This window comes from Sebastes fasciatus, chromosome 5, assembly GCF_043250625.1.
Source record: "Sebastes fasciatus isolate fSebFas1 chromosome 5, fSebFas1.pri, whole genome shotgun sequence".
Taxonomy (NCBI): domain Eukaryota; kingdom Metazoa; phylum Chordata; class Actinopteri; order Perciformes; family Sebastidae; genus Sebastes; species Sebastes fasciatus.
Genome location: NC_133799.1, coordinates 5,534,312 through 5,549,244, shown reverse-complemented (window position 1 = coordinate 5,549,244; position 14,933 = coordinate 5,534,312). Strand labels below are relative to the sequence as shown.

The window sequence follows — 14,933 nt, the reverse complement described above, 5'->3', positions numbered from 1 at the left end:
ACATGCTGTCAGCCAGTTTGTTTCATTTCTTCTTAAAAGGTCATGTTTTTCGTTACGTAAATGAAAATGTACAGTTATGTGTAAGATCACTGTGACGCAAGTGAAGCAACGCTATCTGTTTCCTTTTTCTTTCTGGCAATGTGTGTTTAGACATGTCTCTCTTCTATTAAAAAAAAAGATAAGAAACAAAACAGAATTACACAATTTTAGTAAGAAAAAAAGAAGACAAAATGAACAAATGAGCTTCTTTGTATTCTCTGTATTTCATTCTGCATGTACAGTATACGAGCAAATCTGAAGAAAACTCTTTTTGATAGCAAATTGTAGTTAAAGGTGCAGTGTGTAGGATTTGGTGGCGTCTAGTGGTGTGGCTGCAGATTGCAACCAACTGAGTACCCCTCTGCTCACTCTTCCCTTTCCCTGGTTACCGGGAGCCGCCGAGTGAAAAACCGTGGTAACGCTGTTCGCCTCGCTCAGAGGTCATCCTCACCATAATAACACTACTTTAGGAACAACGGACATCAGACAGAGGCTGGCGGTACCACGGTTTTACACTCTGCGGCTCACATTACCGCAGTTTCACAAGTGTTTCGGAGAACTACGGTGGCCTTCAGGTAACGTAAAAACGTGAAAGGCTCTCTCTAGAGCCAGTGTTTGGTTTGTCAGTTCTGGGCTACTGTAGAAACATGGTGGACTCCATGAAGAGGACCCACTCCCTTTGTAGTTATTAAGGACTCATTCTAAGCTAGCGAAAACACAATGATTCTTAATTTAAGGTGATTATACACTAATGAAAACATAGTTATGAATATTATATTACATTTCTGCTAATAGATCCCCGAAATGTTACACACTGCTCCTTAAATTTGATTCAGAAAAAGCAAAGTTACATGTAGAAAACAAATAAAGAAAAGTAATTTCACGTATCAGATAAAACATATAGGTGCAGTTGAAATGAAACACGACTTCCAGTTTAAATAGGCATAAATGTTATAATGTAACTCCGACTGACATGTTTGATTGTTTTAATCTTTCAGTTTTCTTGAATTGCAACAGAATTTTTTGATTATATGTGCAAATATAAGAAAGAATGAACGTCCAGAAATGAAATAGAATTAAATTGGCTTGTTTCTCAATGAGCAGCAATTTTCATTTTGCAAACAATTTTCCATTCTGACCAGTTCATCAAAAGAGGAGATTATGGTCCAAAGTGGGGGACGCTGGCTGCAGGGGTCCCGTTGCTCCAGCGGGGGCATAGTTTAAAGGGGCAGGGTATCCGTTGACAGCAGTGGGTGAAGCGGGTGTGTTTCCTCCCATCATGACTCCTGGAAAAGAGCCGTGAGCCAGAATCTGGCCGCCTGCAGGGGGCGCTGCGATGCCTGCTGGTGCCCATGCTGCCACACCGCCGGGCATTGTTTGCCAGGGCGCCGCAGCTGGAGCGGCCCACTGATTTCCCAGAAGCCCCTGCTGGCTCCAGGGCACGGCGGTGGGAGAGTATGGGGGCGAGGAGTATGGAGAGCCCCCTGGTGGCTGCGAGGGGAACATGGAGAGGATCTGAGAGGCGGAGAGCATTGGCTGTGGAGGCTCTCTCTGGTCTTGAGCTGTCGAAATGGTTGATATGCAGAAACGATTAGTCGATTAACTGTTTGGTCAATCGAAAATTTATGGAGCACTTCCTGGAGTCACTTCATCAAAAAAAAGTTTCAGAAGGCAACACACTGTGAAACCACAGCATGTCGTTTTTTTATGCATTTTCAGTTTGTGTACGGATTAAACGTAGTGTTTTAATAAGTGAGCTTTAACTGTTCCATCCTATTTACAGACTTTATGCAAAGCTAAGCTAATCAAGCTCAGGCTTCATATTTAAAGGTGCTATTGATAACATCGATAACATTCAGCCACTAGATGTCGCACTCTCCCGCGTTCCATTGCATTCACTTCACAACAAGTGGTTGCCAGGCGAGAAAACTAATTTCCCAAAATGCCAGACACTATTACTCAAACATTCATTCAAGTTCTTCAATTTTTCTCTGTTTAATAGCTTATAAATTGAATATCTTTGAGTTTTGGACTGTTGGTCGGACAATAAGTAATTTAAAGGAGTCACCTTGGGCTCTGCGACACTGAAGGATATTTTTCAAAAAGTGCTCTATTTTGTGATATTTTACAATTTAACGTAACAATTTCTCAGATAATAATAAAAAAAAAAAAAAAAATCATTAGTTGCAACCTTAGTTTATATTTGATGATTTTTCGAAGCCTGGATTTCTTTAATGGCAAAGTGTTGATGTCATTTAGGTAAAACCACTTGGTTTATGTCTATATGCCAGTTTTTATGTCGGTTTATTTTATGTTCTTTTGTGAAGCACTTTGTTGTTCATTCTGGTGCTACGTAGTTAAACTTCCTTACTTGGTTAAAGTCAGGGAGAGGTCATTGTCATAGCTAAGTAATAACAACACAACCCCACCACAAACCTTTGCTGCACTCTATGAACATCACACTGCGGCCTACTCGCACATGATGGACACAAGTTTCAACAAAAATCTAAATCTAAAAAAATCGATGCGGTAATTCCAAACATGGACATAATTTTTTTCCACTACCAGCGAGCAGAGACAGAAGAGGAGGTTGAGATAATAATTTCAGTCAGTGTGGGAACTGAGCATGTATTGAGAGATTATTTACTCCATCGTTGATACACAGTAAACACTGCACATTCCTCTGTCTTACGCTGCATATTAAAATGTGTCTCTTTAACAGCTGCACCATGGGAATTATGTCATTCCCTAACAGAGTAGTAGTATTAAACATGTAGTGGGAAAATACTGTGTACATTAAGACTGGTCGATTTCTCTTCTAGGCTACTATAGATCCAGCTCAAAGGTCAGAGGTCAGTTGTAGAGCAGCAGCCTGACAGCTGTAAGGAATTAGAGTATGGCTCCAGATTGATTTATTCTATCATATTTACTGTCTGATCTTACTATCTTTACTGTCTGATACATTTTAAATCTGCTGCGGACTGAAATATTGTTGTTCAATAAAGATGTGTATGGAGTTTTCGGCTCTGGAGCTCTTACATCGTCTCACTTAGATTCAACCACAGTGTGATGTGTGTATGTTAACACACTGTGAAGGCGTTAATGCTCTGACTCAGTAAAACAAGAGGGAGATACAAGCAGTGAGTCAACTTGAGATCTAGAGGAGAGAAGTGTTTGTCAGAGTTTGTCAGAGTTTGTCTAATGGTCCTGCAGTTTTATGGCAGAACAGCCTGATGTTTATGATAATATTTATTTGCATGATAGGATATCAAACTGATAAACTCTGTGCTAGAGCTCCGAATGAATCCTCCCTTTGATGTGATGGCAAAAAAAAGACTGTGCTACAACACATTTTGTGCCTTCGTGTGTGTCCACTCCTGTTAATCACAATCCAATTAAGCCTACAAACAACAAAACAATCGAAACCAGTTGTAATTATCCAAACTAAAGTAGATTTCTCACACATGTGGCTTAAAATAACAACCCTCCTCTTTATTTATAATACACATTTGTCAACTTAAGTCTAGTTTATCACATTTTAGTGTAAAATAACACACAAAGATTGGAAATTGCATCAGAATTAGTTAGAAAAGCCTCATATAATAATGATAATAACAAAAACTCCAGCCAACAAAGCACATTACACACGAAACAGAGCCATTAGTCAGGCTCTGTTTCGTGTGTAATGTGCTTTGTTGGCTGTTCATAAACACCTGTGAAAGAATACTGCTGGGATTATATGAAGAAGAAAAATTGTGAGGCTTTACATTTTAGAAATCAAGCAAAATGAGGAAGAAACAAGCGACCAAGCTAGAAGGAAATGGATTATTTTGCTCTGCATTGTAGCGCCTCCACCCAGCCTGGGTGCTGCCCCCACATGGCTCTACAAAGTCAAGGGTAACCCCAGCAAAAGAGACTCAGCCCAGGGTTAGATCCTGGACTGGTGTTGAAACTAACCTGGCGGACTGGTGCAGGAGCTCTGGCTGGGCATCAGCGGATCCTCCATCGGGACGGAGATAACCTCCATCGGGACAGAGAAAACCTCCATCAGCTCGTTAGTGGAAGAGGCAGAAACAGTCTGTATTTGATAGAAGACATTTAAATGTGTTCTTAGCTGTAGTTTAGTAAGAGTGTTCTGATTATTAAAGGTAGGGTTGGTAGTGTTATTCAAAAACATTTTTGTTATATTTGTTGAAATTCTCATCACATCCCGACAGCAATCAATAAATCAAATGATCTGACAAAAAAAAGAAAAATATGGTATCGGTATCGGCTGTCGCAGGACTGTAATAAACCCGTCCAATCATTTCATTTGACGGGCTACCTACCTGCCTGTCTACCTGTGCACACTCTCACCATACTGTGGGTCACCGGAGTCTTCCACAAGCTGCTAGCTGGACAGCTGTGATTGCTAACAATGGTCATGTTTGTTGTTTACGTTCATGATGATCATTTTGGGGGAGCGGCTTTGGAGGGAGGCCTGAAGGAACGGACTGTCAGTGTTTTGCCGACTTGGTGACTTTCTCTCTAGATTCCAGGACTTTTGGAGCTCGTGCTGCTAACTACTTTCATTAGAAAATAATTGGCAACACTGGGCTGGGTTTTTCAGTTGGATCATTTTTAAAATCTAATGTACTCTTTCTGGTTTCTCAATATCACCGAGCCTGCCTTAAAGGATTAATGATCATGAAGGACAAATCATATAAATAAAATATAAATCTAATGCTGTGTCAACTCCTCTCATTTATTCACATTGTTCATGATCTTACAATGTGAGCAGCTGGCACTATTCAGTATTTATTTTTGAACACTTTCCTATTAACTCTAAACATGTATTTTTTGTTTTTTCAATGATTTCTTTCTTGGGGTCAAATTTATTCCTTTTTTTGAGTTGAAAACATTGAAATTCAAATGTCAGCAGTTTAATGTTTCTGTTGTTCTGACTGCAATGGTTTCATGGATACATTCTCCAACAAAAATGGTTGTGGTGAGGCACAGTGGAGTTAAAGCTGCAGTAGACGAGATTGGAGCAAATATGATTAAAAAAAGTTATTTTTATAAAATGGTCGGAATCAAATCTCTTGAAGGAATGTCAAGTACCGGTCACATGACCAGAGCACAGCCAATAGGATCTCTCTGAAATTACCTGTGATTGGTCAAAGTCTCCCGTCACAGGCTAGATTTTTTAAAGCCTGAAAACAGAGCCATGAGGAGGTGCAGAAGTCTAGTTATCTCTTAGAACACTTGAATTATAATATGCTGAAAGGTTATTATGTAATTTTTGCCCAATGGTGCCACAAATATACTGCCTACTGAAGCTTTAAGGATTCACATGTGTGATATTGCGTTTTGTTGATTGTACCTGGTTTGATTGTCCTGATGAAGAATCCGGCCGTGGACTGAACACTTCCTCAAAAGCTTCTCCCTGAAAATAACATTCATTACACTCAAAGGTTTTGTTTGAACATGTGACCGCCACCATTTTCAAAGAAACAACTCAAAACATGAAGAGATGTTCAATGAACTTCATCAAAAGATTTGGGGGTTGACAACATTTAGGAATACAACTGAGCTTTTTCATTCTTTACCTCAGCTGGAGGGGCTGAACTGTCATTTAGTTGCAGTAAGGAACTGGTCTGGAAAAAATAAACAAAAAATATTGAATGCAACAAAAAAACAAAACACATACACCAAAGGAAAAAAAACACTGATAAATATTTTTTTTCTCTGACTTGAGTCGGTGCCTCCGCGGGTTCTTGTGGCGCCTCCTCGTCCACAATCTGACAAACCTCCTCGATGTCAACCAGGACCGGATCTGCCTGATGAACACAGATAAAACGTCACACATTCACTGCAGGGTGGCACAACGTGTACAGCATACAAATGACATGTAGTAGCACTGCGTGTTGGCACCAGGTTGGCCGTCTTGATGTAGTAGAGTGTGTAGGTGTCTTGGTGTTGGTAGACGTAGGCCAGAGCCCTGGGGTCAGACTCGTCTCTCGTCAAAGAGCTGATCCTGCTCCGGTCATGGTCATGAAGTACAGCCTGAAACAAGTTTTAGTTATATTACAACAGATCTAATCACCACACCTACATTCAGCAATAAAAAAACTAATGGGGGAACAGAAAACTACATCTACTGCAAGAAAAAAGGGAAATTAAGTTTCTGATTTCAAACAGTTTCTGTTCCTCCAGCTTTTGTGGGGGAGCATTTTGTCTTTTCTGGATCTTGGTTCTTCACCATTCATCTGATTATTGGGCTTGAAATTATTGGAGAGAAAATTAATTTGTTGAAATATACCTTGTTAGACGTTACAGGAATATACAGAATTGTTCAGTGCAGGCATGTTGTTTAGAATAAATTATATTTTTTTGTTTGGTATCACATTCATTACAACCAGAAATTGGGCAGAAGTGGAACCAAAACTTGAATTACCTCCAGACACCAACGTCCACATAAAGTGCAGTACCCATTTCACATGAGAAACATTACTTCCTCATTTCATTCATCACAACTTCTTAAATGTTTAAAGGAACTTTATGTAAGTTATCACACGTTTAAACTTTTTTTTAATCGTTTTTTACTGCCAATGTGTGAACAGGTTGTAACCCCTAAAAAAATTAGACCTTCCTCGTCTTTCTGGGTTTCCTCTATCAGCCTGTAGACTGCTTTTAATGTGAAGAATGCGGGACGTTTTTTCTGGGAAAATGCAACGGATGTGACGTCATGCGTGCTTGCGAGTGTCTTTACTCTCTTCAGCTCTGCTACAGGGCTAACACTGCGCAACCATAGCTAACGTTCGATTAGAAATGGAGTCCGCTAACACAAACAAACGACCAGCCATCAACACAACTCAGACCCCAACACAAACTCCAGCGTAGCACAAAAAAACAAAGTTATATCTAGTAAAGCACATCTTGCAAAACGGGAATGTGACCGACGTGTGAAAGAGTTAATTTGGCCTGTGAATGAGAGGGCACTTCAACATTTCCAAAAAACACTCTTGCACACTTATTGCTAGTGTGCCATTGGTTAAGCTATGGCGTGCCAATGGTGGCAGCCGTGCCTCAGGCTATTAAATAAGCGTTATCAGTCGCTATGAGCCCCATAGATGTGGGTCAATAGGGGCCTACTCCACCCACTAGTAAGTTTCGTCATCTATTCACATGGTAGATCACCGAAAGAAGGTATAAAAAAACACAACAGCGACCTCTTGTGACCATGTTTTACTTGTTGCTTTTAAGAACTTGTTGCTTTTAAGTTTCACTTTCACAACACAGTAGGCCCCTAATGACCCACATCTATGGTGCTTATAGAAACTGATAACGCCTATTTAATGGCCTGATAACAGTCGAATCGGTTGACTAGACTCTCCCTTTTGTTAGAAAACTAGAAGATAATGTATTAGAAAACAGTTTTATGGCACTGATTCTCGTCAGTTGTATAAATATCCTGCTTTACCTCTCGAGGGAATCCTGAGAATTAAAATAGAAAAAAAAACAAAAGAATGCAAATGTTATCTGTCATTAGTTAAACATGGAACAGTTAATATCCACAGGAAAACCACTATGGCTTTTATGGTTGCACACAAGAAAGAACAGCTTTTCAAGATTAACCATCAACCCGAGGAGGGTGCTACAGCTGCAGGACAACACAGTGAGGAACAAGAGACAGTCAGTGTAACTCACCCCGGTCCAATCATCCACGATTCTCAGGCCGCTGGAGGAAACTTTCAGCCAAACTCTCCGCTTGTGTTTCCCCTGTTTCCTTGCTGCTGCCTCAAAGCCCTAACACAGACAGGGTTTATAATAGGAGCAAAGACAGACAGTTTATTTATTCAAGTGTGCTATTAGTATACTTCTTTTAAACTTAAAATAAGAGAGTATACATTCAGTTTACCTTTTATGTACTTATCAGAGATATACTTGGCTTATACTGACAAGTATACAGAAAAGTCTAAGTATACTTGGCTTACACTGACAAGTAGACAAGTACACGTTTTGATAGAGTAGTTTATTAGAAGGTGTGAGAGATTGTAAACATATGTTTTGATATTAATTTACTTTCAATATTTGCGAATTTTCTACATTTTTGCATTCTCCGTTCACCATGGAGTCATGTGAGAAAAACTAATTTTATTTAATTATTTTAATCCCATCACAAAATATCAAGTCAAATAGTAAAAGTCTCTTGTAATGCATTGGCTAAGTGCTATAAGTTAAAGTAAACTTACAAGTATACTTGCAGTAAAAACTAATAAAATAGAAGTTTACTGTGAGTATACTTTAAAGTGTACTTTCATAAACTAAAAGGTGGGCTACAAGTATATAACTAGTAAACTAACAGCATACATAGGTGCACTTGTAGTATAGTTCACTTCATAATATAGTTGCAGTACAAAATACACCTTAGATGCAAACTAGTTGTGTACTCAAAGTTTACTATTCTTACACTTAAAGTACACTTAAAAGTATACTTTTATAAACTAAAAAGTGGGCCAATTTAGGCTCAAGAAGTATTGACGCAGTACACTTACAAGTATACTACTAGTACACTGATATTAGTATACTTAATACATAAAGTATACCTAGGAAATATTCTTGAACTTGACTTAATTTTACTTCATAAAATAAACTTGAAGTGTACTGCTTTTTTTGTAAGAGAGGGCAGAGCAGTCACAGCCAAAAGTGAAATTAATGTTAATATTGATGATATTAAAGCCACTGTGTTGATTTGTGTTCTAACTGACTGTTTTCCAAAGCCCTCCTCCAAATATTGATTGTCTAATTATTGCTTTTAAGTTATTATAATACTGAAGTGTTATGTAATGTTGTGTTATCAATGTCTTTTTGGATACGATCACTGGGGGGCGCCAAAACGTCTGACTATGGCTGGCTGTTATCTGAATATACACTCCCACTGGATCGTGTAAAGTCCTGTGAAATTACAGGGCCTGAACTCACTGACAGGTCAGGGGTGAGCAGGATGTCAGATATATCATAAGCCCCCTTATTCTACTGCAGAGATTTTCCCACAACTCCTTTTCCATCCAAGGAACCCAGTTCATTTCCCGTAGTTTATACTCCCGAGAAAAGTACCTGTGACTGAGGTAGAGGATTTCAATGAGCCTGAAACTAACGTGCCTATGAAATGTGATCACGCCCTTGGAAGAAGTCTTTCAACGTTCAATCAAAGAAGATTTAATGTGACTTTATTGACACTGATCAACAGAAAAAGACCCTTTACTTTCAAAGTGAAAAGAGGTTTCTACAAGTGATCTGATTGAGTTCAAATATAAAATACAAAATACTTGTTTCGTTTGCATAAGTATTTTATCCATAATCCATGACGCATAACCAAAACTCCACCATCCGACTCTCGGCAGAGGGACCTTTGTTCTCTCTCTCTCTCTCTCTCTCTCCATGTAACTGATGAAATAAGGCAAAAAAGGCCTAAATAATAATAAACAAGTATCTCAAGAACTATTGGATGGATTAATATAAGATATTGTACAGACATTGATGGTCCCAAGAGGATTAACCCTACTGACGTTGGTGATCCCCTCACTTTTCCTCTACCGCCATGAGGTTGACATTTTGGGATTTTAGCGAAATATCTCAACTACTGGATGGATGGAAATTCTGGTGCAAACATTCATGTTCCCCTCAGGATGATTTGTAATAACTTTGGTGATCTTCTGACTTTTCATCTTCTAGCGGAACATTTTTCAATCATCCAATACTTTGGTTTATGACCAAACGCCTGCAAAACTAACGACATTCCCTTCAGCCTCAGCTGTACTTTCTGTTCGTGGCTAATCAGCAAATGTTAGAGTAACACTGGTTACTCTAAGCGTTAACCATAAACTTGATAGTTACTGAATTAAAACTACTTTCGGGATGGGAGTAAAACAAGAGCACAGGGACAGCTTCATCTGGGTAATTTGGTCCACTTTAATGTCCATCTCCAAAGTGGGACAACTGAACATCGTCAACAAATGCAATAAATCACCTCCTCATCATCTTATCACTCCGCCAACCATAATTATTACTAAAATTACAGGCAGGGTGCACCATCTTATTAGTTATAAGTAATAGTTCTCTATTGAAATTAAAGGTGCTAAATTTTAAATTCAGAGCATTAATATAGCAGCAAACAACTGTTTGCTATATAACGATATAGTGGAGTAATGTCTACCTGAGTGCTGAACTGAGCCGAACCTCCAGGACATTAACGTTGTTTTTGAGCCATTCCTATAGATTAGCCTACAGATCTCTTCTCATGTTGATATCATCGACTATTTTTCTATTGATCAGCACATCAAATCTATTTTGATTGACTTTAGGGTGAATTATTTTTATAGTCACTGTATTTGGATAGAATTGTCAATATTAAACATAATGGACTGACTGCCACCGGTGTGATCGTCTATCTCATTCAATATAGGCCTCTGATAACGACTCATAACAACCACTGACGACACAATCATCTAATCTGACATATCATGTTTATCTTTAATTTTCTCTGCTGATAAAATGACTGGTTGTGGAGGACGAGAAGATCGTCTTACACTTTTGATTAAGAGGAGACAGAAGGGACGTTTGTTTTGGCGGTGGAGACTACCTTTAGCTTCATCATAGAGTCCCAGACCATCTTGCCTCCCTGGGCGTCGAGTACCGGGTCCACGCCAATCAGCTTGGCTTTGTAGCGAACCCCGTCTCCATGGAAGCGGGAAGTGGTGTCACTGGGCGCTCCTGGGAAACATGGAGAGGGGAGATAAAGGGTCAAACTCTGAGGATAAAGCTGTGTGAGAGGAAGGAAGTCTGTGTTTATTTATGCTACTTTGTTGTGTCTTAGTTATGTTTGTGTATCATAATCTGATTAAAGTACAAGTATGTATTTGTGTTTTTAATATGTTTGCACTTTTGTGTGTTTTACTGTAATGCCTCTGTGTTTGTACATATATGTGTGTTTGTAAATGGATAATTAGTACAAGTATGTTTATATGTTCTCAGTGTGTGTAGGCAAATTGCTGAGCGAGCGTTTGACCGATGCTTGGTCAATGTTTCATCTCATTTCCTGGAATGAAAACAGTAATTCAGAGATTATGTAAATGTCAGCATGCGTTGTCGTAACAAAGGTCGTCTCTTTAAACAGCTTCACTCGCGTTGTGAAAGAGTTTATTGGCTTTCAGTCACTGTTTAGTTTAATGCTCAGCACAAATACACCTCTGCGTTTCACAGTCCAACACAAAGTCAGTCAGTGACCTGAGCTGGTGGTTGTCAAAAGAAAAACAAACTCTAAAATGAACAAACACAGGCTGCTAGGTTGATGACAGTTAACTTATTAACTTATATTTCCACTCAGGCATTAACACATTATGCGCACTTGTTTCGGTGGTGTTGGGTGTGGAGTTTCTGATGTGAGTGAGTGATAAATATTCTGCTAATGTTCAACTTTAAAAGTGAATTTCCTCCTGTGACAGATGACTGGCACAACAAATCTCTTTCCTGTTATTTGGAAGAGCTCTGGAGAAGCAAAAATATAAACCTGGAGAATACACAATGCAGTTCAACCAATGGCTGCAGGATAGGAGTCCTACATGGATATCTCACTGCATTGTTTTATATTTTACTCTTAAATTGATTGATGCTTGCACCTTAAATAAGGTGAATTTGGCCTGTTGAAGGCTTCTTTTATTATAAATTGTATTTTAACATATCAGAAAAAGTTCAATGTTTCCAACCCAAATTGGCATTTTGTCGGGTACAGAAGAATCAAAGGTCGTACAACTTTGTTTTTATGATTTGTGGTGTCTATGATACCCTCTACCCAGTCTGTTTTTTTAAAAGAATTGTTTCTGCCTTTACAATTATTTAGTTTTTATTATTTCTTTCACAACAATGACTTGCTTGCTGTACATTATCCCTTACATATGGCACAGGAATAAATAGCAAGATATACTGTAAATACAGTGGTTTTACTTTGCTCACAAGACATCCCTGGATCCCTGACAAGATGTCCACAACACCTCTGAAAGTCTTTGGATCAAGTCTTTCAAAAGGTCTCATTACCACAGCTCTATATCAGGCGGATATACATATTTGTTGTTGCAAATTAATTAGACTCATAAACTTTAAAACTAATCAACTTCATATTTAATATCTAAAAGCAACGTCAAACCCACCTCTTTACATATGCTTTTGTTGAGTTTTCCACTCTTTTGTTGATCTGTTATTCTAAAATATTGTGTGATGTCATGTCTAGGAAGGTGTTGTACACTTTAAATAAACATGACATACGTACCTATCACCTTACTCTAAACTCAATAACCAACATACGTACGGTGAGAAAACAGCATCTGATTTCAGAAGCTTTATGAGGTTTTACAATCCTTGCTCCGGTATTTCATCATCGACACCTGACTACTGCAGGTTTACTGCTGTTTTTACAGGCACAGAATTGGAATATAGTCTCACTCAAAGTGATCATATTCTCATAAAATCTTTATTGCTCAAGATGGCTAATGGTTAACATGTCTGAGAAGTGTGTAAAACAGTTTCTGAAGCTTACAGAGTCAAGAGGAAACAGCTTTGTTGACAAACCAGCTGTTTGCGAATAGAAATACATGAAAAGATGTTTGGAGCGACATGAGCTGTAATTCACATCAGATAAACATTTATCCAGTTTGACAAGAAGTGTCAAACGTGTTTCAAAGGATTTCCAGTAAGATGCCATACTGTATAATTCAACAAATGACATCAACGGTGTGTTTCTCAAACAGCTGGAACAGCTGGACAAACTCCAGAGGTGCATGAAGGAGGAAGAACAAAACAAACACCTGAAAACGCTCCCGTTTCCCACCAGATATTAAGAAAGTCACCATCACAGATCAGACCAGTGGACATACTGTACTGGATACTGTATTGTAACTTATACAGTGTACCGCTTCAATTCAATCTTTTGTTATTAACCCCCTGAGACCCGCCGGATCGCTTTCAGAGGCTCTAGTAGGTTCAGTTTTAGGGCTAGAGTGAAGCTACAGATACCATATGAAACTAGAAAACCTAAAGAATCCACTGGTACCAATGGTACAATGTCATGCTACCATGTCGGGAAGGAGGTTAAATAATGCTGCAAAGTTATGCTAAATTTTAGTGAGGAAAAACTGGCATGGCCATTTTCTGAGGGCTCCCTTAACCTCTAACCTCAAGATATGTGAATTGGGCAAAAAACATGCAGTATTTTTCATGCAGTATACATTTTTTGAAACTTGACCTCACTGTATAAAATGACCTGTGGTGACCTCTAGGATAATCACAGCCTCATACAACTTTACAGCCACAAACTAAAGACCTAGAGCATTCAGAGGATGGATGGCTTTCCTATCTATATTGACGATAAGGGGGTTTCTGAGCAGTTTCCACAACAGAAGTGCTCGCCATCCAATTCCCCAAAAAATGCAATTCTTGCAGAAATCTCAAAATGTCAAAAGTTTTTGATCCCAAATCACAGCATGGCTTTTTCGATGGTGTTTGTGAAGGTCTTGGTGTTTTAATGTGTTATTGAGGAGGGATAACTGATCATTATTATCAATTCTCGCGTGGTATCTGTGTAACAAATGGTATCAACCCCAAAAATTGCTGCAACAACTTATGAGACATTATAGAGCATGGTAATGGAAATCATATACTTCTATCATAATGTTCTAAACCTTTATACACTTTTATCATTCTTTTTAAATAATTAATTAATTAATTATTATGACTTATGACTAGAACAACTTGTCACATAGTGCTGAGCTGCATCTCAAATTAATCTTCAGGTTCCCCTAAAGACCCCCTGTACCCCTTTAAAAAAGACAAAACGGGTCTATTGTGGGTCTCGGAGGGTAAAAAACACTCAACATTTGAAGATAATTGTTTATATTAATTAAAGGCAAAACTTTGAGCTTAATTTTTTGTCTGAGAACCAATCCTGACGATCAACAGCAGCCGAGCACTCGTACCTCTTGTGCTGGAGGAGAGCCGGGTCCTGACAGAAGTTTGGCTCGGTGCGTGACAACTTGCAGCCGTTTGCTCCGTCTCCATCATGACGAGGTCTGTTTGGACATTCAGGGCTTTGGGATGCAGTGAGAGCAATGTGTCCGTCACACTTGTTTGCTGCAAAGAGAGCACACCACATTAGTTCCGCTTGAGATAAAGACAGCAGAGAAAGTCAAGTGTTAAGAAAAAAACATTTCCAGATTGCAAATTGTATTTTTGTTTTCTAAAAAGCAGAATGCATCTCACCTGATTGAAGTGTGTCTCTGCTCTGACCCCGCTGCTTGGCTTGACTCGCAGCCGAAACGACTCAGAGTCAAAGGTCAGGTTTCAGAATTACTGGTGATATATTAACATTCGCTGGGAGTCCTTAGACATGGGAACTCTTGTATATGGCAGAAGAGGCTCCAATAGGGAGGATAGTCAGTACATGGTGCTGTCCCTCTCTGGGGATGAGCGTGGGGTCATGTGTTTCCCTCAAGGACAGGCTTTATGTGGTTGAATTAAATGTGTCTGGCTGCCAAATAAATATCGAGTTGGCTGAAAAACTCTGCAGGAAGGATGGTTGACAGAAACCAGTAAACAATAATAATTAAAAATATTAAATCTTTAGCACATGAAAGGCTTTTGATGGTTCCTGAACCAGAGAGAAAGAACATCTTGCTCCAGAAATACTGCACTTGATGATGAAGCTATGTTATATGTATATCACTTTAAATAGGATTCCTAGTTGTTATACTTTTACTTCACTGTATGTCAGAGGGAAATATTTACTCTTTACTCCACTACATTTATCTGACGGCAATAATTACTCATCACTTTACATTTTACATTCAACACAACATGAGCTA

The 14,933-nt window shown here is 38.9% G+C and overlaps 1 protein-coding gene across 2 annotated transcripts; it reads right to left on the bottom strand.

The window, feature by feature from the left end:
- Positions 1–247: 247 nt before the first annotated feature.
- On the bottom strand, positions 248–14,471 carry LOC141767407 (uncharacterized). Of its 2 annotated transcripts, XM_074634665.1 has the most exons (10): positions 14,332–14,471; positions 14,049–14,202; positions 10,664–10,794; positions 7,729–7,827; positions 5,953–6,084; positions 5,772–5,858; positions 5,628–5,675; positions 5,402–5,464; positions 3,997–4,117; positions 248–1,601 (listed from the first exon to the last, which is right to left on the bottom strand). In XM_074634665.1, exons 2-10 carry the CDS (start codon positions 14,131–14,133, stop codon positions 1,186–1,188), a joined length of 1,182 nt encoding a protein of 393 aa, XP_074490766.1. In that variant the 5' UTR covers positions 14,134–14,202; positions 14,332–14,471; the 3' UTR covers positions 248–1,185. The 2 variants fall into 2 exon arrangements, with proteins under 2 accessions (XP_074490766.1, XP_074490768.1); XM_074634667.1 differs by lacking the exon at positions 5,953–6,084.
- Positions 14,472–14,933: the final 462 nt, after the last annotated feature.